The sequence below is a fragment of the Acinonyx jubatus genome, chromosome B2, assembly GCF_027475565.1.
Source record: "Acinonyx jubatus isolate Ajub_Pintada_27869175 chromosome B2, VMU_Ajub_asm_v1.0, whole genome shotgun sequence".
Classification (NCBI taxonomy): domain Eukaryota; kingdom Metazoa; phylum Chordata; class Mammalia; order Carnivora; family Felidae; genus Acinonyx; species Acinonyx jubatus.
Genome location: NC_069385.1, coordinates 26,959,291 through 26,983,758, shown reverse-complemented (window position 1 = coordinate 26,983,758; position 24,468 = coordinate 26,959,291). Strand labels below are relative to the sequence as shown.

General features: G+C 46.4%; 1 protein-coding gene across 5 annotated transcripts in view; it reads right to left on the bottom strand.

Annotated features, from left to right (window-relative positions):
* Positions 1 to 6,253: 6,253 nt before the first annotated feature.
* The window catches only part of NHSL1 (NHS like 1), a 131,877-nt gene continuing 113,662 nt past the window's right edge, over positions 6,254 to 24,468 (bottom strand). For all 5 annotated transcript variants that reach the window (XM_053222190.1, XM_027056775.2, XM_053222192.1 and 2 more), the window contains 3 exons: positions 15,444 to 18,638; positions 14,790 to 14,922; positions 6,254 to 9,151 (listed from right to left, as the gene is read on the bottom strand). In XM_053222190.1, the coding sequence (XP_053078165.1) occupies positions 8,416 to 9,151; positions 14,790 to 14,922; positions 15,444 to 18,638 (4,064 nt within the window). In that variant the 3' untranslated portion in view covers positions 6,254 to 8,415. The remainder of the gene's footprint in view (positions 9,152 to 14,789; positions 14,923 to 15,443; positions 18,639 to 24,468) is intronic.

Here is a 24,468-nt window from a genome sequence, read left to right as displayed (position 1 = left end):
CTGCTAGCAGGAGTGGAAATAACTCATCACACATGGGGTGGTGTATGTATCAGGTGGTGCATGTATGTATCAGGTGGTGTCCTCACAAGGGTATTGCCTTAGTAGTAAGGTTAAATTGTCTCTTGAAGACTGTTCTGGACCTTCCCTAATGAAACTTAAAAGGAAGCCTTGGAAGGCTCAAACAAATTCCAAGAAATGTGGCTGTGCACCGAATAAAGCCCAGTACTATTTAAAGGAATACAACAAAATCCACCAACAAACAGCCTAACTCCCAGCATTCAATTAAAAATTACTAGAAAAAAAACGCAAAGGAACAGGAAATGATGACCCATAACTAGGAATCAGTTAGGAACACACCCAGAAGTGGCAGTTGGGAAAGAATTAGCAGCATGGCCCACGTGATCTGGCAGACCTATGCCATTAGAGGTGTCAGTGGTGAAAAAAAAAGTGCAATGTAGAATTCATGACAATCCCCAGTGGAAGAATCACAATGCAGGTACTTGGGTTCCTGAAGGAAGGCTTGCTAACTGTAAGAGAGAGTTACATCCTTTTTGAAACACAGCTTCTGGTGTGCTACTGGGCCCTGGTAGAGATGCAACCATGAGACACCAAGGGATGATGTATCCAGAACTGTCCATCTTAGCTAGGTCCCATCAGAACCACCAGGTCACAAAGTTGGTAGGACCAGTCGCAGTTCATCATGAGGCAGAAATGATACATCCAGGAGCCATCATGAGCAGGACCAGACTTACATACACAAGCTGCATGAGCAGGTCGCCCCAACTCCCACGTCCTCATTGTTGTACCCACCACCCCCTCCCCTACTTCCCTGTGGTTGTTTGGGTCAACTGAAGGAAGAAGGAAAAGCTTGAACTTGGCATGTTGATGAGTTGGCTTACTTTAAGGATGCAAGATGAACACGGACGACAGCTGCATTACACCCTCACTCAGGGGTGATGTTGAAAGACCACCTCAGGGAAAAAGTTTTATGCAATCTTTCTGCAAAAAAAAAGGGGGGGATTTGAATTTTTGGTGACGGAACTAGTCATTTACTTTGTGAGGGAGGAAACGTGAAATATATATGCGGTCATGGCAATGGCAAATGGCCTGGCCAAATGGTTAGCAGGTTGGAAAGGGGAAAGAAAAAAAAAGGATGATTGAGACAAGGGAGTCTGGGGATAGAGGCACGTGGAAGGACATGTGGGAGCAGGCACAGAGCTTGAAAACACCGGCTCATGTCAATGCCCACCAGAAAGCACACACCACAGAGGGGCACTAAGCCACCAAGAAGACAAAATGACAACCTGTTGCTGTTAGCTTTTGTTGGTGCCCACCCCAGTGCTGGCACAATGTGCACACAAATACGGTGGCAACGGAGGCAGAGATAGAGGCTATGCGTGAACCCCCAACACCACGGACTCCCGCTTACCAAGGGCTGGCCTCGACACTGCTAACTCTGAATGCCCAGCCTGCCAGCAATAGATAGCAGGTCTGGGACCCTCGTGAGCCTCTGAGAAGATCAACCGGTCACTTGAGGCCAAATTCACTACCTAAGGCCCATTCTTTCCTGAAACGGCCAGCAGTTCCTTCACACAAGCTTAGACACTTATTCTAGACATGCAGCTTCCTTTCCTGTTTATAGGGTCTCAACAGCACCCTCCCTCTAGAGACTTAACAAAATCTCTGATCCACTGGCATGGATGTACTGAACGTGTGATCTACACATCAGAACACCCAATCAGGGAGAGTTACCTATGGCCATGGGGTCCACTAGGCCTCTCACATATGGCACCACCTAGAAGCTGCTGGTTTGGTTGCAGCCAACACCCTACCAAGTTATATACTTCCTAAATCAGAGATCCTACATAGTGCTGTGTCCACAACAGGAAGGATACATGGCTCTGAGAACCAAGGGGTGGAAGCAAGAGTGACAGTACTTACCGTCACTCCCAATGAGCTACCAAGGGACACAAGATTTCCCACTCCACCACTCAGGTCTCTGCAGAGCCAGAGGTCCTTGTTCTCAAAGGCATACACCCTCCCTAGACAACACAACAAGGGTCCTGTTGAACTTCACCTATTGCTGCCACCTGGGGACTTTGGACTCCTTGTGTCTGGGTCCAGCAGACAAGAGCCACCATCTTGTTAGGGATGCCTGAGCCTGGAGTGCAAGAGGGGGTAAGTCTGCTGTTACATGATGGAAACTCAGGGCACCCACGTGGTGTATCCCTTGTACTCCTTGCCGAGTTAGAACTGTGAATGGACAAGTGCAGCAGCGCTGGTCCCAGAGGGTTTGATTCTCACGATCTCAGAACCCTCAGGAATTAGAGCATGGGTCACACCACTAGGAAAGCCACTGAGATGAGCAGAGGTGGCAGTTGAGGGTAAACGGCATGGAGTGAGTGGAGGAGGGAGGAGAAGTACCGGCTGTGGCCCCAGACCGGTGGCAGGAAGGGCTGTAGTTGGTCCCACCAAGCTCCTCTAAAAAACACTTTCTCCTCAGGAAGAGAGAAGTCCACCAGAGCCTTGGCGGAATGGCCCTCTGCGTTTGTGGGGGAAGCAGACCCACAAGGTGCAAGGGGCCAAACTGTGGCAGGCATGGAGATGTGCCACTTAGATCTCAAGACTGGCCCTCCAACGGCAAGAAGTGTGGTTGGCTGATAGCCTCTAATTGGTGGCTTCATCGGGGGCCACCTTAGCTTTCAAGCTGAAGTCATACTATCCCAAGGGTTGGGGACCAGTGATTCTACTAAGCGGTGGGAATTGAAGGCATGCTTTTCTCAGAGTGGCCTCTTGCCAAAGACCAGACAAGGCAGTGGTAAAGGACCTCGCTGTTTCTGTCCAACACAGGAGACCTCTGGTGAGTGAACTTTCCCCAGAGTTCCCCATAGGTTGGGCAGCCGTGTAAGGTCATTACTGCAATCTGATAGCTCTCCTGGCCTTATCCTCCTTCTTCGCTTTTCCTTTTAACGGTGTTACACTCCAATAAAACCTTGCATTCCTAATGGTCTCAGTGTCTACTTCCTGAGGAACTTAAGCCAACATAGAAATACAGGCACTTTTCTTTTCAGTAGTTAAAATAAAGGTTTTGAGGTTGAAATGGCGCCTGTCAAGGGACAGAAAGGAGAATTAGGCCAGACTATTTGAATAAGGAGGACAGTGGCAGATCTTAAAGGCTTTGCGGGCCACAGCAAGGAGTTCGAATCCCATTGGCTGTAAGATTCAGTCTTTGTGGAGGGTTTCAAGCAGTGGAGAGCTATCTCTTGTTTTTAAGAGCTTATTTTTATGGTAAATTAAGAGCGGTTGAAGATGCACAGTAAAGACCAGAAGACCAGTTGGGAGGTGTTTGCAGTAGTCTGGTTACGAGACAACAGTGAAACTGGTGAGAAGTGATTGGATTTGTGAACTATTTTGGCAGTAGGGTTCACATGACTTGCTTATGGTTGAGATGCGGCTTGAAAAGGAAACAGGCCACAGGAATAAGCCTTGATTTGGGGCCTGAGCCATTGTGTAATGCCATTAATTGATAAAGTAAAGATTGTGGTGGGGGGTATGGTTTGGAGATAGGAGGTTTAAAATACCTTTAATGCAGGTGTTGAGTAAGCAGCAAATATACCAATCTGGAGTTCACAGAGGAAGTAAGGACAGGAGATGTTCAGGAATCACCAGTGTGTTGTGTGTGTGTGTGTGTGTGTGTGTGTGTGTATGTGTATCTATCTATATGTGTGTGTGTATATATACATATGTACATATATATGTGAATATGTATATATGTATATACATATATGAGTGTGTGTGTGTGTATACACACACACACACACACACATATATTTAAGGCTATGGGATTAGATGTACTCAACAAGAAAGAGTATATAGCTTTAGAAGACTAAGAACGAAGCCAGGTCATATCATTCTCCTTATAAAACCTTCATTCTTTCCCAATATTACAGAACAAAACCCCCAAATTCTTTGGGAGGACATCCCAGGCCTTCTACATTCTTGCCTGAGATGACCTTTCTACTCTCACGTCCTACTATGTTCTTCTGGAGACATTTTAACTACATGGCTTCCTCTAAACACTGGCCTCTGTGCCTTTGCTCATGCTATCCCCTCCATTTGGAGGGTCCTTCTTCTCCCAACTTGCCCCACTTGGTGAAATCCTTCCTTGTCCATAAAGTCTTAGTTCAGGTTCACAACCAATCCTTCCCTCATCCATCTAGACAAAAGTAACAACACCTGAGGCACCTGGCTGGCTCAGTCAGTACACATGCGACGCTCAACCTCATGGTTGTGAGTTTGAGCCCCACCTTGGGTGTAGAGACTATTTAAAAATAAAACCTTAAAAAAAAAAAAAAGCAATGACATCTTCCTCTGAGACCCCTATCACTCAACTGCAAGTGAGTTAAAAACGCAGTGCACCTAGAAGGTAGACCACCCAAGGCTGATGCAGTGACTCTAGATGCAATCAATGGACCAGGTTCCTTTCTCCTTCACCTTCCACACATGTGGCTTTCAACCCATTGGTGCTGAAATGTCGGAAAAGTACTGTTCTTCTAGCCTCCCATTCTTTCAGGGAGAAACAAAGCAACAAGAGATGGGACTGGCTCCTATATCAGCAACCTTCCTGGAGATTTCCAGACCACTGCTCATGTCTCACTGGTCAAAACTGACCCTCTTGACAACAGGGGAGGCTGTGAGGTGTAGCGTTTCAGTTGGGTGCATTGCCATCTCGAATCAATGTCAGGTGTTCAAATGGTAAAGGAGGACACACAGGGTGTGGGATCCCAACAGGGTTCGCTGTGGAGCTCAGAGTGCTCTTCCTTTTCAACCATTCTGACACGTTTTACAGGATAGTTCACAGTGTGTGTGTGTGTTTCACTAGATTTGAAGCCCCTTAATGAGATCTCATCCACATTTTTAATGTTTATTTTGAAGGAGAGAGAAAGAGTGTGAGCAGGGAAGGGACAGAGAGAGAGAGAGAGAGAGAGAGAGAGACAATCCCAAGCAGGCTCCATGCGCTCAGTGCAGAGCCCTATGCAGAGCTTGATCTCACAGACTGTGAGATCATGACCTGAGTTGAAATCAAGAGTTGGACGCTTAACCGTTTTAAATCTTAGGACTCCCTTATACCTTACCTAGCATATTAGAAATATTTAATAAAGGGCTTTTTAAAAATGCCAAACACATGACTCCAGATTGCTCTAGTCCTTGTTCTATGAATAAAAGCTGACCTGTGTGGAAGGCAGAGGGGCTCATCGGAAGAGACTGTGTTACAGTAACTAAAGGGCTAACGACAGAAAAAGAGACCTCAGGAATCAAACGGACCCCAAGAGTCAGGTCCATGTTTTATCTGAAAGACCCTCCTTCTCACCCTGCCCAATAATATCCTAATATCACCCAAGTGTACTATCCTGTTGTACTCATTTCTTGATGGAATCTCAGCAACACAATTATTCATATTCACTTCATGTGCTGAAAACACATTAAGGCAGAACCGATAAAGCCAGTCGCATGCTTCTCCTGTTCTTCCAGGGGGGTGGTGTTTTGTCTCCTTGTTATTGTGACTCTCCTAACGAATATACTCCCACCCTCAGGTGAGAAGAAATGGTTGTAACCAACATCCTTCAGAAATAGGAGGGCAGAAATCAGACCAAAGTTGAGGTGGCTTCCACCGGACAGACCACATGACCGTTTGTTTCTCCCCCAACTCTCAGGAAAAATAAGGCGGAAGTAATTTGTCCCTAGGACTTCTATGATTATCAGTGACTTACGGTCTCAGGATATAAGGAAGAGTCAACAAGTCTACCCTCACGGGTTTTTTCAAGGTGACGGGGTCTGTAAACAGACCCCATTCCTCACAGAGGAATAAAGTAGCAAAGCTAAAGGTGCCATATGGTCCAGGGAGGAGTCTAGATTCTGGTTTCCCTAGATTTCATCCACGCCTGTGAAAACATCTCGCATCTCTCCACATGCCACACCACCTGAACTATCAGTCGATACATTCTTCATATTTATCCAAAAGTCCAGAGGACACTGTTCAGGGCTGTTTTTCCATATGTCCTTTGAGATGGCACCATCCACAGTATCTGTGATGTTCTATCTCCTCTCTGTTGGGTCCCCACCTCCCACAGGCACCTTCTGGTCTTCACTGCTGTTCTGTTTGTATCCAGCAAAGCACTCACCAGTTCTGTGGAAGAAGGCCGATCTTATTATTCAAAAACGCACGCACAAACGAAAAGAAGTAAGGTTCAACTATTTCCTTTACAATTGTTTTATTCAAAGCAAATTTTCAAACCTAGTATCCTTTTTCTTTAAAAACGGGGATTTTTAAAATAGTTTTATAATTAGTGGTGATGTTGTTTTACTTTACCTTCGCCATAAATGATTTATATATTAAGTTAAAGTTGTCTGATATTCACGTACATTCTAATCGGGCTTAGGGAGCGAGGAGGTTTCATATTCAGAAGCCAACACCACTTTTCTAAAATGTAGAAGAGGAGATCCTCGGGCCCAGCACGGCAGACGGTAGCTCCAAATGGTGAAAAGTCCTTTAGCCTTTGGCCAAATATCAGGTCTTCATTGCGGGCTGTGTGAAAAGAAGGGTTTTGTTTTCTTCAGAGGATGGAAGAAGCCTTCATTCCTTAGGTTTGTTTCTGTCTCAAAGCCGTGTCTAAAATGGGGGTCTACGGTTGTGATGTGTAATAAACCTTTTGATAGTCTGGCCCGTGCGGTCCAACGTTTAGATGATGTTTTTATGCCGAAAGAGATGACCGCTGGTAGCCGTACTGCACACGGGCCAAGGATCTCCGTGTTGTCGTCTCAAGTCCTTCTAATGAAGGCGACAAGGCTTGTTTCATGTAACCAACAAATAAAGGAGTCCAGGTACACGGCAGTTGGGAGGGAATGGGGGCGGGAGGGGGGGGGCACAAGAGTAGGACGTAAAAATAAATACTTTACACACTTTTCTCCCACGCCTATAAGTATTAAAAATTCTAGCTGGAGAAGATTAGAAGGTAATTAGCCAACTCAATTACTTATAAAAAATATAAAAACTCACAAACCAAATGATGCAAAAAATCTTTTTAATCTAAAATCTCATTTCCCAGGGTTAATTAATAGCCAAGCCCTGCCAATTTTTATTAGTGTATTTGACTAACAAGAGGTATTCAGCATTTTCTTCAAAGTATGAGAATATAGAATAGATTCTGATAAACCTTTCTAAATGGGGGCATAGTACTGTATGTAGGCAGGTCAAGGAAAAATAGCCATACCTATATCTTTGGTGTCACCAAAAGGATATCCAAAAAAGTCAGCAAGTGTTGACATGTCAAGCGATAAGAAATTGCCAAATGCGAGTTTACACTCTGTAAAAATGGCCGTAAAAGGAAAATCTCCACCCACAGTTCTGTAGTGCAAGTCTTCAAGTGGAATTCTGAAAAATAAGTTTATTTCATAAGCAGGAAACAGCTTCCAGCAGCGTTTTATCACTTGCCCCTCTTCCCTTCTGTCCCCTCTCACCCTCTCTGTGCGCGCACGCGGTCATCTTCGTTCTCAAGGAAGGCCTTGGCCTCTACTCAAGGAGGAAAGTCATGAAAAGACTGCCCACGTGTCTAAAACTCAGGCCAGAAGGCGTGTGTCTGTGGCCGCAGCGGAGCAGGCTCCAAGTGACTGCCCTGCCACTTCCCCACATTTGTCATGTTCACGAAACCAAGCCTTTTTTCCCCAGGAAAAAGTACCTGAACCCATTAGTCATTTAGCCCTTTCCCATCGTTTTGGGTTCATCGCGACACAGCTCACCTCGAAAGCACGCCGGGGCCGGGACCCCATGTCCTCTGCAGCACCAGCCAATATGCCCCCTCTTTCTTAGAATGAATGGTTCTCTCCCCTCTTTCTTCAGAAACTCACTAGTTTCCCCAAACAGAATACTTTTCAAGCAATTCCCACCTAGTCCAGAAGATTCCATGTTTCCACCCATCTTTCCTTCTATTTCTGTACATGCTGTTTGTGTGTGTGTGCGCGTGTGTATGTGTGTGTGAGCGCACGCACGCGTGTGTTTTAACACAAAAGGGTTCAAAATGCACACACACACACACCCTTCCACACACACACACACCCACCCAGCATTTAGTCAAAAAAAAAAAAAAAAAGGGCGTTCGGAGGAATAAAAAAAAGAAATCTTCCCCAGGAAGCACTTCTGGAAGTTAAGCTTCTACTTGCTTTTCAGCCACAGGGCAAGTGCCGAGGGGAGGCCTAAATAACACCCCCCTTCCGCTGTAGGGCTGGCAGCGCCCGGGGCCCACAGCACAAACGCTGAGCGGGATCCACGGGCAAGGCAGGGAAGGTACCTGTCAGATCTCCTAGAGCGAGGTGTTGTGCGTCTCCCTCACGTTACCTGGGAGACTCACATTCTCGTCCCTAGCTCTCTTCCCCCAGACGACCTCCACACCGTTCTGATGGACCCGTGCGCTCCGCCGTGACTGTCCCGTTGGCGGGGCCGGGACCCTGTGCCTGCGGCGAGGCGGCGAGCTCCCCGCCACAGAGCAGGCTGCCCTTGTCCGTTTCATCCCCCACCGGTCCATCCAGGGAGCATCCCCTCGCAGCACCCGGGGCCCGGCGAGCCCGGTTGTCTACAGGCTCCAAGGCTTCCCCTTCGCCTTCCGAGATGACGGTCATGGGGCTGCTCTGGATCCGGTTCCGCACGCTGTATCTGCTGCTGGCCGCAGAAGGCGGGGTTCGGCTGCGGCCGTACCGGGGGCCGGAAAAGGACAGACTCCGAGGCATCAAACCTTCGCTCTTGGCCCACTCCTCCTGGGCCCGCCTGTTCTTGCTTGGGGAGCAGCTTGACGGGCTCTCGGGCGCGTCTGGCGAAGGCTCTGACCTTGATCTCTGGAATCTAGGGTCTGTGTTCTTCAGCATCTCGGCTGCAGACATGCGGGCACTCGTGTCTGCCCGACTCCCCTTTTTTAGCAGCAGAGCTTTGAAGTTGTCACTGCTGGTGCTGCTTTTACGGACACTTCTCTGAATTGACCCCACTTGCTTCGGGGAGGCCAGGCTGGGGGCAGCACCAGTGGGTGTCACTGGTGGGGAGGGAGAATGGTTTCGGGAGTGATCATCATCTGAATCTTTACGGCCAAGGACTTTCCTCTTGGATCTGAGATTTAAGAACATGAAGATAAAGGTTCATTCCCAGTGGGCCATGGGATGTCGGTCACAACCGCCCTGCTTCTCTTACTGCATATTCCGGTCACCATTTATTAAGAGTTCCTTTAATAGTTTATTTTATTATCATGTGAGCCCATGACCCAGCTACAATAATGATTAACTCATGGCTGCCCTTCTTTCATCTGTACCCTCACTGGATTACTTTGAAATGAATCTTAAGATATCATATTAACTTACTGTGGTAAGGATCATTTCAAAAGTTTCTATTGCCGTATTTTATTTAACACTCCCGTATTAGACTGATCCCGAGTGAATTTCACTGCCGACCACCCTTGTTTGTAATCTTCCTTTTCTTGTTTGGTACTAGCCCTTCAACAGGGCTAATAGATAAGTCAACCCCCAGAATATCCCCTACCACGAGGGAGGCCCCCACTTCAGGTTCTAGAACAATTCTATAGCTCTGAGTTCTCGTACATTCTAGAGTGTGACATAAAACCAGGCTTCCTTGGCTCTTACTGGCCCATATGTCAACTTCTGAAAATCCAGTTTTCCAGAAAACTAGAGTGAACCTTCCACACCAGATCCTGTTTCCTGACCGACTTCAGAAAACCTCTCAGTGATCAAGACAATCTGAAGAATGTGGGTGGAATGTGACAGAGGAGGGGCCTTTAGGGAAAGTTAAGATGTTTCCCGGAGGTGTTTCTTGTCCTCAGTCTCTAAGAAGCTTGCTGTTCAATGTGTTTTGTATGCAGAGTGACTCAGAGATAATAAAGCAGATGAGCCAGGGGGCCCCTTGCTGGTCTCTTCACAATAACAACTCAGTCTGCAAGGAATCTCTCAGCCAGATGCAGGTGCTTTAAGAAAAACTCGGTACATTTAATAAAACAAAGACATGGGTACATCTTTTTGTTTGCTATAAAATGATAGAATATGCAGCAGGTGCTTGCAGCACCAAGAGGTTGGTACTGTATATACAGATTGAGAGTTGAACTTGAGCACTACCAACCTCTAGCTGTGTGACCTTGGACAAACTAGTCCGTTTTCATACTTGTAAAAATGGGGGCGAGGATACTAACCTCACAGGTTCGTGAGGATTCAATGAGATGAAGAGCCTCTGGAGTCACACAGACCTGGGCTAAATCCCATGCTAAAGCTTCCTTGCTCTGTGACCTTGGGCAGATTAAAGTTTCTGATCCTTGGGGAGCCTGGGTGGCTCAGTTGGTTGAGCGTCCGACTTCAGCTCGGGTCATGATCTCACGGTTCGTGAGTTCGAGCCCCGCGTCGGGCTCCGTGCTGACAGCTCAGCGCCTGGAGCCTGCTTTGGATTCTGTGTCTCCCTCTCTCTCTGCTCCTCCCCTGCTCACACTTTGTCTCTCTCTCAAAAATAAAGATTAAAAAATTAAAAAAAAAGAGTTTCTGATCCAGTATCCTATCTGGAAAGTGAAACAACGGTAGAGAGCTCCTAGTTTATCAATAAAGATGAATGCAGGGGCGCCTGGGTGGCTCAGTCAGTTAAGCGTCCGACTTTAGCTCAGGTCACGATCTCGTGGTCCGTGAGTTCGAGCCCCGTGTCGGGCTCTGGGCTGATGGCTCAGAGCCTGGAGCCTGCTTCCGATTCTGTGTCTCCCTCTCTCTCTGCCCCTCCCCCGTTCATGTTCTGTCTCTCTCTGTCTCAAAAATAAATAAATGTTAAATAAATAAATAAATAAATAAATAAATAAATAAATAAAATAAAGATGAATGCAAATAACAGCCATAAAGTGTCAGGCATGGAAGATGTGCTCAACAGAACTGTGAGTGTCATTTAGGGAAAAAGAGTTCTTTCTTCCTGCCGCTAGGCCCGCTTCAGTGCTGTTTTTACTTGGCCTTGCACAGCAAGACACGGGAGGAATGGACCCCTAATGGCTGCCCTGGGCTTGGTGCTCCCACAGTCCTCTCCATGCCTCTGGCCAAAAAGAAGCCCCCAAAGCAGAAGACAGGAGATGGTAAGGACTGAAACAAAAATGTGAAGGGTGGCCAAAGCTGACGTGGCACCAGCCCCTTTGAGACTGCAGAGCCTGGCCTATGACCCTTTGGTCCAACAGCTCTGCATGGTTGTCAACAGAGAGCGGTGCTCTGGAATACATTAATGACCAGCTGACAGAAACCACAAAAATAATAACATCGCAGAATCTCAGAGCTGGAAATGGCTTTAGCTGGTGTGGTCTGACCAGGGAAGGTAACTGATACCAAAGAGTGAAGTCACACAGCTTAATATAAGAACTAGGACCTGATGGAGTATCTTCCTACCCATAGTGCCTGACCTCACAACCTATAGCAGTCACCTTAGAGAGTGAATGATTTAGCACTGAAGCTATATATATTGCCTTATTTGAACTTCTCAAAAGCAGTTCTGCCCATCTCATTCTTGCAGGTACTGCTTTGTAGCCTAATTTTTAGTTTGTTTTTTAAAAGGTAAGGGTGTGCAGGGTGCCTGGGTGGCTCAGTCGGTTAAATGTCCAACTTCGGCTCAGGTCATGATCTCACAGTCCGTGAGTTCAAGCCCCGCGTCAGGCTCTGAGCTAACAGCTCAGAGCCTGGAGCCTGCTTCGGATTCTGTGTCTCCCTCTCTCTCTGCCCCTTCCCTATTTGCATATTCTCTCTCTCTCTCTTTGTCTCTCTCTCTCTTTCTCTCTCTCTTTCTTGCTCTCTCTCAAAAATAAACATTAAGAAAAAAAAAAAGGTAAGGGTGTGCTGAAATCCATACATCAAGCCACAGGTATACTTGATTAAAGTTATGGCCTTTCACTGTAGATTTAGAATTAAGAGAGGAGATGGGAATTTATAAAAGTTTTTGTTGTTTCTCAAAAGCAGCTGCCCCTGAAAATGAGAATTAAATCTAAGCACACAAATTCTCTGCATATATGTATGTATACACACGCACACACACATACATGCTCTGTGTGTGTATTTCCAAAGAAGATGGCTATAAAAAGCACTCAAACAGTTAACACTGGCTTGAAAACTAATTACTTCAATAAATATAAAAATTTCACACCTCAACTGGTGTTCTACATTTTCCATCTGGCTTTAAATCTGAAGTGAATTCATTTGCATTATAAAATTTGAAAGCTGTGGGTTCAGTTTAGATACTCTTTCTTTTAAATTATTAGCTTAGGTGGGGCGCCTGGGTGGCTCAGTCTGTTGGGCATCCGACTTCGGCTCAGGTCATGATCTCGTGATTCACGGGTTTGAGCCCCGCGTCGGGCTCTGTGCTGACCGCTCAGAGCCTGGAGCCTGCTTTGTGGATTCTGTCTCCCTCTCTCTCTGCCCCTGCACAGCTCACACTCTGTCTCTCTCTCTCTCAAAAACAAATAAAACATTTTTAAAAAATTTTAAAAAAAGTTTCTAAATTATTAGAAATTCTTAGGTGCTGAAGAATATAAAATAAAATAAAGCCTACAAAAGCAGACTTCCGATGGATTTTTATTATGTCCGTTAATACATTATCAATACCAAAACAGAAATTAGCAGTCGTCTCCCCTCGCTCTCCAATCCATACCCTACTTGGTCTCCATTTCTATCACGTGTACACAGAATGATACAGACTGGCTGATTTCCACATCTGTAGTAGATATAATTCACTACTAGGAGGCACCACAGATTTTTCAGTGTCTTAAGAAGGTTGCCAAAGTAAAATATGGAAGAGACATTTGGCGTATTTTTCAGAAAAGCACATAGTAAATTGGCCCCACAATAGTTGGGTTCCTCACTGAGACCAAGTACTTAGTACACAGAGCAACGAGCAACGTATCTTCTCTGTAGACTGCTATTTTAAACATATATGTCTGCCCATTTAGCAAACCAGTGCATTCCCTATGAAATGAAAGATGCCACATCCTGGAAGAATTTCCTGATAGTTAAATCCCAACTGGTTTCATTTAATCCAGAAAATATTTACGGTGTGCTTATTATGTCTCTAGCATGGTTAGAATAGAAACCTCTGTATAAACTTCTACAAATGCCACTAACGTCTGTTTCAAAGACGTAGCATTTTTCATTTTACAGTGTTCAGAAATAATTTCATAAGTAGCTACACCTTTCTATTTCTAATGAGATCAAAGAAACCATTGCTAAAAAGGCAGTCTTTAGGGTCTTTAGGCTCCAATGCTAGAGCCAAGATGTAAAGAACCTAATTGCTGGGGCACCTGGGTGGCTCAGTCAGTTGAGCGTCAGCTCTTGATTTCGGCTCAGGTCATGATCCCAAGGTTGTGGGATCAAGTCCTGTGTCTGGTTCTGCCCTAAGTGTGGAGCCTGCTTAAGATTCTCTCTCTCCCTCTGCCCCTCTCCCCTGCTCGGGATCTCTCTCTAAAATAAAAAATAAATAAATAAATAAATAAATAAATAATAATAATAAAATACTCTACCTTTAAAAAAGAAAAGAAAAAACAGAATTCTTGACAAACACCTAATTCCCCAGCTTGGTCCCCTCCGCCCCCCCCCCCAACTCCTCCCCAAGTTAGATATTTATATGCTGCACAAGGAATTTCAGATCGGGATAACACCGTGCTTTTCATCTCATGCAACAGCCTTCTCAGATTCCAAGAGCTGGGAAAACAGTCCTGACACAAGGTTACTTACATGGAGAGTCAAATGATTTTATAGGATGCTTCGTTCCGGGAAGAGAAAAGGGACCTTGATTCAGGGCCATATGAGGGGCTGGCAGCATAAAGACACTCATAAGAGTGTCCAAAAACACTGTGGTAAAGGAGTTGAGACAGCAGCAAAGGATTGATACAGCTTTGTGGTTAAAAGCACTTGCACATATCCAATCTCATCTATTCTTACAGTGACACTGTTAACGAGTACGCGGCTGTTTACAGCCAGAAAAACAAGGCAATATATATATATATATATATATATATATATATATAGCTTTGGTGCTAAATCATATTCACTCTCTAGGGTGACCATATGTAAAGACTCTAACAGTTCAGGCAGTTATGTTGAAACATTTACTCCACATTTTTTCTTAAAGCCCAACAATTTCTGATGCCAGTAGATGGCACTAACAGTATACACTAACAAATTCAATTCCTTTCGCTCCCGCTTTGAAAAGACCGTACTCTTGTATGGAAACATTTCAGTAGCCAAAGAAAACTGCGCTAAAAAACCCTGCTATTTCCGTGAAGTAAAAAAAAATAATAATAATAATAAATGAATAAATAAATAAATAATAATAAAACACCCTTAGGAAAGAAGCAATCCCGTAGAGCTTAGCCTGTGCCTATCTTCTGTCCACAAAACACAGCATTCCTCCCCCTGGACTAGACCATCCGTCGCTCTAATCCAGTTCTTGTAAATACTCCGTCACGTGACTGACACATTGCATTTCTTGCCAGCAAGTGCAGTGCTGGGCAGAAGGCACCCATGGAGTCCCTGTCCCCACGTCTTCATAAAAATCAGTGGAACAAAGGAGAACAGAAATTGGGGGTCAGAAGAAAAAAAGGAAAAAACATAGAAACACACTAAAAAAAAAAAATCAAGTTAATGGGTGACAGAAAAAAAGCTCAAGGAAGACAGACTGAGGAACCACTTAGAAAGACTCAGAGAGTCGATCGCCGATAAGAGCGAGGAGTTCGGGATACCTGTGAATAGCTGCAAAAAGGTCTTCTGTGGTCCGGGGTCTGCTGGGGGTCATCACCTCCTCACTCCCTTCTTCCCTAAGGAAGTCGCAGGCCTCCGAGGAAGCAGCCCCTGTGTCCGGCTCTGGCACCCCGGCTGTAGAGAAGCAAGCCGATACAGGACGCGCACAAGTGACTTGAATTGGCACTTTTCACCAGGCTTCCCCATCTGCTTCCCTGCCATTCCCCATAACGTGAGAACCCCGGGACAGGCAGTGGGGTCGGCAGTTTGATCTTTTATTTGCATCACAAATAAAAGACAGCCAAAGCTCACTCTCTTCTGTTGAAGTCCGGGGCTCCTACTGAATCTCTCCCTCTGATTTTGTTGCAACATTTCTTTGCAGCTCTCCAGAAGGGAGATTACTCATTGCTGTTTAATAAACACCCTGTCTGCTGCGGACCACGCTGCCCCTCTATTTTCTGACGTTCAGTAAGCCCTACCCTCAGATCCAGATTTTTTTTTTTTTTAAATGTCATAAAATGCCAAGTTGGTAACCTAAGTGTGAGGCAGCACAATGAGCCCACATGTGGCTAGCTTTACCTTGAACATGCACCGGCCCTATCTTCTGCCTGGGCTGCATGTGGTCGGAGGGGAAGGAGAGAGAAAAGCAGACTCACGCCCTCCGTCCTGTAGAGACAGGCAGCTCTCCGCGCTGCCTCCACCGTCTGCACTGTTCTCGGCACCTGGCTCCTCCTGCTTGGCGGCTGGCGAGACATCGGGCTGCACCATGGGGACATTGGCTCTCACTCTGCCGGGGGAAGCGGGAGCTGCAGCCCCTCCCTCGAGATCCGAGCCGCCAGGACCGGTCTCGTCTGGACCGGCCCCGGCTCTACAAGTCTCGGCTGCCTCTCCCCTCGTGGGGCTGGGCGATGCTCCGCTCACGTTCTCCGCGGGCTCCGCTGTGAAATCTTTCTGCGGAGGTGGCACCACAAGGAACAGTTTGGGCTTCTTGGAAATGGGGGGTGGCTTCCTGCCGGGGGACGGGCCGGGGGGCTCCTGGAGCGGGGCGGCCCCAGCCTCTGGCCCCGCGGCGCGGCCCGGGCTGCGGCTCAGGAGGCCACGCTCGGCTTCACCGTCCTGGTGACCCTGACTCAAGCTCTTGGCAGGAGTCGGCGGCGAGCCTGTCACAGAGGCAGTCTGGCTTTCACTCTCCATTTCATTTATGCTATTTCGGGATTTCAGGAAAGCAGATGGCTTTAAATGATACTGGGGAACAACCGGAGTTAGTGTTTCCTGAGATACTTGTTCATATAACAGTGCTTGCTCGGATCCTGAGTTCTTTTTCACGGGCCTCAACTGTACCATCTGCAATGCTTCAGTGGTTATCAGGGGCATGGGGGGTCTAGTGCCCTCCTCTTTGCTAGCGGGCTGCCTACCGGCCTCCCAGGAGCATTCGGGCTGGCCAGATTTTTTGAAAGAAGGCCTGGCATCTTTCATCAATTTGGGGTCAAGGGGTGGGGCAGGCGGGGGAGCTGAGGAGGGTACCGAGGCAGGGGGAGGCGGCAGGGAAGCCGAGGCACCCAGAGGAAAGGGGCTAAGTGCCCTGGGGGGAGGGGGAAAGCCCTGGCCAGGGAGGGGACAGAAGGGAGTGAGAGCTTCCGGTGGTGGAGGGGGGAAAAGGGGAGACTGAGGCAGAGAGCCCTCGGGGGAGTCTACTAAAGGCGGGGGAGGGGGAAGAGGAACGGCAGCAAGGGGAGAGGCCAGCGCAGAATCCAGCTTCTTCATCGTCCCGCTTCCTTCCGTGGAAGTGTTGGAAGACAGGGAGGTGGACGACGAGGAGACGGACACTGAAGATACCAGGGAGGACTTCCTCTCTGGCACCTTGGGCTTGGTCTTCCCCTTCCCGTTTGCTGGTGACGCGGATTTTAAAAACACAGGCACAGGGGTGAGCGCTGTGGGTGTATTCGACTGGCTGGAATACCCACTGGATGGAGAAGTGACTCTGTGGGACTTCTCCGGTGACGTGACCTTTGGTTTGACGGCGCCACCGGGCACCTGGGGCATCGCGGTCCCGGAGCCCTCCTGGACCTGGCAGGCTGGCCCGTCTCCGGCCGGCGCCCCGCTGCCGCCGGGGCAGCCCCCGCCGGGGATCCCGGGGTCTTCCTGCGCGCCCGTGTAGTCAATGTAGTACCCCCAGGGGTCCGCGTACTCGGACTTGACGCTGCTCGTGTCGCTCTGCGACGGCGTGGCCCCGCACGGGGAGTACACGTTGGGGGCGGTGGCCGAGGTCATGCTGCTGCCCGCGCTCACCGTGCTCTGGCTGCGGGAGCGGGACAGCCAGGGCTCTTCACAGTCGCTGCAGGGGCTCTGCGAGGGCGAGCTGCCGCCCCTGGCCTTGCCCGGGAGGTTCAGCTGCAGCGAGTGCTGAAGCGAGGCGATCAGGCTCTCATTCAGCGCCTGTCCGTTGGCCTGCACGCCCTTCTTGGGAACCCTGCGCAGGGAGTCCGTCCGGGAGGGTGGCAGGGGCGGCTTCTTCGCTTTCTTCAAAGAGATGTTACGCGAAAGGGACTTGTCATGGTCACGCGGCCGGTCCCCTTGGCTCTTCCGAGCTCGCCCATCAAAAACATTGACCACACTGTGCCTGGGGTTCCCGAAGCCATCGCTGCTATTGCACAGGTTTCCAGATCCGTGTCCGGCGTCGGGGTGCATAGATGCGTAGAAGCCATCGTGCTCCTCTGAATACAGGGACCTGGCATCATCTTTGGTCGACGTTTGATCCAAACTGCAGCTGCTCATGTTACTTCCGGGAGTGGAGAAGCCGGGAGTTGCCGCACGTGCCTTCAGTGGCGATGCCCGTCCGTTACCCGCGGCGCCGTATTCCCAGGGCTCCGAGCTGCCGTGCCCCCCGCCCTCGGAAAAACTGGACTCGCTTTTGCCATCCACATCCTGGGCGTGCGCTGGAAAGCCCAGGTTGTTTTTACAGTCGTAGGTCATGGCTTGGGATCCATTCTCCCGACTAGCTGGAGTATTTAGAGAGACCGCTGAATCACAGAGGGAGGACAGCATGGCTGCACTGGGGGGATGGGGATCTAGGGCCTGGGAAAGAACAGTGGGGTGACCCTCAGTCCAGTGACCGCCGTGAGACTGATGGCCCTCTTTACTAGCATGCCTGGACAGGAGGTGCTCTCTGGATTTTGCCTTCAGGTATGAACAGGAGCTGGTAATTTTACCGTCCAGCTGTCCTGGACTGTGAGCAGCGTGAATAATAATGACCTCCGGTGACGACGAGAGCGTGGCGTTTGGGATGATGCTGGTGGAATAGGTTGCGTGAGGAGAAACCACGCACGCTGGGCTAATCACGTTCTCAAAGTGCCTCAGCTCCTGGGACTTGGGCCTCAAAAGTGTTCCGGTCCTCGAGGCACCTCCTAAGTGTCCTAGGTTTTCATCTACTTGTGGGTTCCCGCTCTGGTAGGGGCGCGTGCCATCCAGGTCTTCCGCAGGGCCCAGGGGACCCAGCCGTGGCTCGAGGGACTGGATGTTTGCCCTTGCTCCAGAACGTGGAAGGCTGTGGAAACCAGCATCACTGTGGAGGCGGGAAGGGAACACGATACCCGCGGAATCGCTCAGCACAGACATGTTCCCAGAGGAGCCTGAGAAGTGGCTCATCTGGGCGGCGATGCCTTGCCCCTTCTGTGCCCTGATTCTTCTCATGGAAGGTGGTACAACTTTCACTTCCTCGGTCTGACAGCTGGAGTCCCTGGTTTCTGAGCGCTGCCCAGCAGCCCGAGAGCTGTCAAGCCTTCCTAGTGTGGAGTAGTGGTCTGGGGTATACACTGAGTGAGCACCGACCTCATCCTGGCCGGTGCCTGATGCTGGAGATAAAGCAGAAAGAGGCTTGTTACCTAAAAATAAAAGTATGTTAGTTCATCACTGATACCCTCATCCCCTTTTTACTCTGCTGTACTTAAAAATATTTTTTTTTCAATTCGATTTAGTTTTTCTTTCCTCCTGTAGGCACCTGAGAGTTTAGACAGTTATTGATACTCCTAAAAATAAAAACCCTTCTTATGAATGTCAGGTACTTCTCTCGATTTGTACTTCAAACCCTCCTATAGGGTGAGCGCTACATATGGAATTCTCAGTTACTCACTTTAAGATCAAAGCTGAACACTCTGTGCAAGAGATACTTTTCAAATAACCTCCTTTCGGTAAAGATTTCAAGGTGGCCTGTCACCCGCCAGGTGACTGTGCCGAGTATCTGTCAAGCTGTGACGATCTTTCCCAAAGACAAATGAATGTGGTGGTTCAATAGTGGCGCTACAGAGATACCATTTACAGGGGATATTGGTATAAAACAGTGTTGATTATATTAATTTTTTTATGTCAGAAGGAATTCCAAGGGAAAAATGATTTACAGGCCCATCTGTGTATCAAACATTTCAGTATCCATGTTAGACCATTGTCAGCTGTCTGTCAGTGACATTCAAAATCCAATGGCAATCTGTTATGTTCTGGTGGGGGGAAAGCTGCAAGAATTCATCCAGTGAGCATTTCCTCAAATTAGGGTTATTCATTTCTTGGAGCTCGAAAACCAAATGAGAGCAGGTATGTTTAAAGGTGGGGCGGGGCGGGGCAGGGAGGGGGCAAGCATAAGGAGGGCCAAACAGAGAGGGAAATGGATGAGAAAAAACCTTAAGTGTAGATAACAGTTAGATTTCAAAATACCTAGAAAGGAACAGAATCTTAAAAACACAATTCCAACATGAAACCAACAATTTAGCCAAAGTGGAGAGGCAGACAGAGAGAGAGAGACAGAGAGAGAGAGAGAGAGAGAGAGAGAGAGAGAGAGAGAGGAGAGGGAGAGAGAAACCAATTCATGCATAGTAACTAACCACTAGGACACGTTAAATCTTGAAAAGTAACAGCAAAACCAGTTTTCTCTACACTGTTTCAAAAACTGAAAAATTCTCAATCATGGGCTTTGCTGAGCAATGCAAGTTGGGTGCCTGCTGGCATCACTGTTCACCTGGGCAAGGACACCAGTGGTGATGGGATTCCCGCGAACTCCTTCCCTATCCCACATGAACTAACTACGTGTCCCTGACTGGACATCCAAATACCAAGGCTATTACAAAAATGGCAGCGATGTTCTTGTACGAACCACAAAGGAGATGTCATCCTGTGAGGAATAAAGCATAAAGCCTTTTCCTTCACTGTGATGACGGAGAATATTTTTATACTGGTATCTTTTAGCAAAGAGGATCTGTTTCCTCCCCCCTACTTCTCTGCCAGTTACGCTCACTGAAGACAGACAGACACGCGCACGTGCGCACACACACGTGCACACGAGGTCCTCCCTTAGAAAGAGAGGAAGTGGGTCAAAGGGCAGGGGCAGGAGAAAAATCCACTTTGAGGAAAGAAAACAAAAGATGAAGGTTTTGCTATTTTAAGAGGTATTTTAGTAGGTGGGAAAATCGACTTGCACGGCTCCACCAGTTTGCTTCCAAATATTCAAGTTACCTTATTCCATTGAACAATGGATTTTCATGCTTTCTCTTCTAAGATTGCAGCCGTTTTGCATGGGACCAGTGGCAGATTTCTAATGGTCTTTAAGGGCCATAAACAAAGTACTGATTCTTTCAGGTCACAATTCTGAATGTGAAACCATTTTAGGCTTCTGAAAATGGAAATAAAACCGTTTCTTCGCCATTTACAGCCCAGTACAACTTTCTTATTAACAAAGTTTTTCTACAGACTTTAAAAAACCTGTGTGGAAAACAACTCACGTATCATCCGTCATAGGGACCACCAAAGTTCTATTCCCAAAACAGACTGCCTAATATTTTCATAGCACAAAAAGTGTCACATATTATAGGATATAGATGAACACTATCTTGACCAGAATTCAATAACAAAAACAGACTATAAATAAAGAGATCTGTGGGGCAGCTGGGTGGCTCAGTTTGTTAAGCATCTGGCTTCAGCTCATATCATGCTCTCAGGGCTCATGGGTTCAAGCCTCGCATCAGGCTGTGCACCAACAGTGTGGAGCCTGCTGGGGATTCTCTCTCTCCCCCTTCTCTCTCTGCCCCTCCCCCATCTCAAAATAAATAAATAAACTTAAAAAAAAAGAGAGAGGACTGCAAATATAGACCTCTCGGGTGCTGCTAAAAATCTTGAATGGATTTATCTGATTTTACAACCTAAAGAAATAATTATATTTTTTCTTCTACTTATTACGCAATACTACAAGGTATGTCGAATTAAAAAAAAAAACATGTAATCAAAGCCAGTTAATTTAAGGTTTAATAGGTGGATTTTCAAAAAGTCATGTCTGGTCTTATGTTCTTAATGTTCTTCGTACAAACTATCAAAAATCATTCAGAAGGGGGATTCCTTTAAGTGAAGCTTTTTCTGCTTGGGGAATACATATTGTTCAAGGACTGTTCAAACTCTTCAGGAGCCAAATATAATTGTATACCAACAAAATAATCCTATCTGATTCTAAAAGATGAAAACTCATAATGGGTTGTTCAAATACATTTCTATGTATATATAAGATAATAAGAGTAAAGAAAAAATTAGAAATTTTGTCCGATTCACTTAAATGGAAGGCAACGAATTCTAGGCCATAAAGACTTTAGAGAGTAAATCTCATAGCTTGACTTCAAAGTACACACTGGCTCATCTCAAAAATAAAAATAAAAATAAAATAAAATAAAACAACTCATCTCTAGAATCCACTGTTTATGGTTTCTGAAGTGAAAAGTACATATAATGAAGCACAATCAACTTTAATTCTGGAAGAATCTCTGGTTTGATTTTTAAAACTCCAAATCTCCAGCAACTTGGGCAGTGTCTAGTGGACAGGAAGTATCTTTCCTAGTGAATGTTTTCTTTTCAGATAACCATATCCTTTTTTTTTATCTAATTTGTTTGACTCAGCCATACTTCCCTCTCCTTCGTATCTAAAAAAGACTAATTTTTAAGGAAAATACCAAGTGTCTATAAGCTTTCAAACCAGACACCTTTCAAGTACAGAATATTGGGGAGAAAAGGCAAGATCAACCAGAAGTCATAAAATGAATGAAGAAAATACATGATCCAAATTTTCTGCTAAATGTTACTCTATTCAATATTTATTTATTTTTGAGACAGAGACAGAGCGTGAACAGGGGAGGGTCAGAGAGAGAGGGAGACACAGAATCCGAAGCAGGCTCCAGGCTCTGAGCCGTCACCACAGAGCCCGATGCAGGGCTCGAACTCATGCAAGTGAGATCGTGACCTGAGCTGAAGTCGGACACTTAACCGACGGAGCCACCCAGGTGCCCCAAATGTTACTCTATTCAAAGGTTATTTTCCCTTACTCTATCAATCCTTTCAACTAGTCTATCTATAAAAGTACAGTTGTTTCTTATATTTTCTTTCTTTTTTTTTTAAACTAGCTCTCACTTCAATACAGCTGTCTCAGTGGACCACCAGCTATGATCCAGGTTATGTCGACTGCGCAGTGACATCAACTGTCTCTGTTTGGCCAAGACCACTGCGCAATGAGGTGGGCAGAGCTATTTCCTTTCCTCCAGCATTGTTGGTGTTTCTATGTCACATACAAAAGAGATGGGAGCATGGGCCCCAGGGACTCAATTACTGATTTTAAAAATACAATTATAGAAGACCTGATTTACCTAGCTGATCAGATCATTCCACTAAGATCAAAGAGGCAACTGAGTTATTGGCTCCATACTGGTTGGTTTAGTAATAAAAGTGATAAATTTCATTATCTCTGAGGTTCTAGAAATCATGTTACATATATACATAGAGAGAGAGAGAGAGAGAGAGAGAGAGAGAGAGGGAGGGAGGGGGGAGTGAACAGGGGGAGACACAGAGATAATTCACACTGAATACTTGTGTGTATGTATATGTTTTTCTGAGTCAAATTATTCTTATACTCTTTGCACAAAGCCATCCAAAACCTACCTATTTTGGTTGCACAGCCATTTAAAATGTAGACTACCCTGAAATATCAACCTTGTTATCTTACAAAGGGTACGTCTTTAAAGTCACTCCTTTAGGTTAAGGAACGTCCCCTAAAAGACCAGTTAAAATATAAACATTACTGCAGTGCTGTAAGGAATTAGCCCATTAAGTATCTACTGAACATAAGAGTATGTACTAGTTTCTCACATAAGTTAGCTGTCACCTAAAGGAAGAAAAAAAGAGAAAGAGTCTGAAAGAATGAGATCCAGGAGGACCGGCCCAGATCTGGAAGCAGATGCAGGGGCACGGATGGAAGACAGATTTCTCAAACCCTGTGGATGCAATCTCACCTTTGTTTGCGATAAGACCCTGTGTTATGAAATAACACGGGCACTTGTATGTCACCGGAACTACCTAGAGCAAAAGCAAAGCATTGCTATTCTTGTCCCACTGTGGCTTCAGTCTAGAAGGCAGAACATACATATCGGAGAACTGGGTGGCAGTAAAAGAGAGAACGCCAGGTAAAGAAGAGTGAGCCTTCTGTCCCTAAAACAGGGCATTTCAGCAGGTGTTTTGGGAAAAAACACATAGGAACAATGTCTGTAGCACTTGGAAGCTGAAGCAGGCAATGCTACCTCAAAGTATAACAAACAGATCACTAGAGCTAGGATAAACCCATTTTGACTCAAAGACTGCGGGGCAAGTTCCGAAAGAATTATCCCGAGTATCTAGACTGTAACCTTCAAAAGCAAATAAAAGTAAAAATATCAGGTGAAAGCAACTATGAGGAAATAAGTCCACAGGCTGGCTGAAGAGAAAGAGGCAAATTTCAAAATAGGTAGTATTAAGTTCCCTACGGTAATTACAAAAGCAGCTTTTATGTTAACCTATAGTGAACCTACCGGCACCAAGTGCTTCACCTGTATGAATTCATGACACCCTCAGACAACCCTATGAGGTATGTTCTGTCAACATCAACAACCACATTATTTGCACGAGGAAGGAGACTCGGGCAGGTGAAGTGACCAGCTTGAGGCCACCCCGGGCATCAGCGGCAGAGCTGGGATTCAAATCCACACATCTGGCACTGGAGTCCCTGCCCCGGCCCAGCGTGCTCTGCTGTCTGTGTAGACATTCCCAATGAGCCCATTGAAAACCAAAGGAGGAAGGGAATATAGAAAGAGGAGAGTGAGAGGGTTACCCAAAGCATCTATAAAGAAAAGCAGAAATAATATGGATAAGTGAATTATGAAATAAATAACCTTCTCCGCTAGCCGCCCCCCCAAAAAAGAGGGGGGGTTCTTTCTTTTCTGTTTTTATCACAGGTTGAAAAATATTGAATTAAAAACCTATGAAACTGTTTCCTTGGACATTCCATTAAGGCACTATCCAACATAAATGAGTATTTTCTGTTGTACTGAAATTTACTAATTATCTCACACTTGCTGTCTCTTTGATGACAAAATGACCATCACCGTTGTCAGTATTAACTAATGAAGTCCATCGTCATTATCTGGAGTCCTAGAATGAGTTTTTGGTTTTATGAAAACTTAAAATCTAAGTGAAAGGTAAATTTCATTGTGGAAATACCCAATGTGCAAGGCACATGGAGATGCTGACATTACTGTAAATGTCTATCACCCCAGTTGACAGTCTTTATATAAGCTCTTCCTGTAACCGTCTCACCAAAACTCAACAAATCATCTGCAGGGGATGTTAAGACTT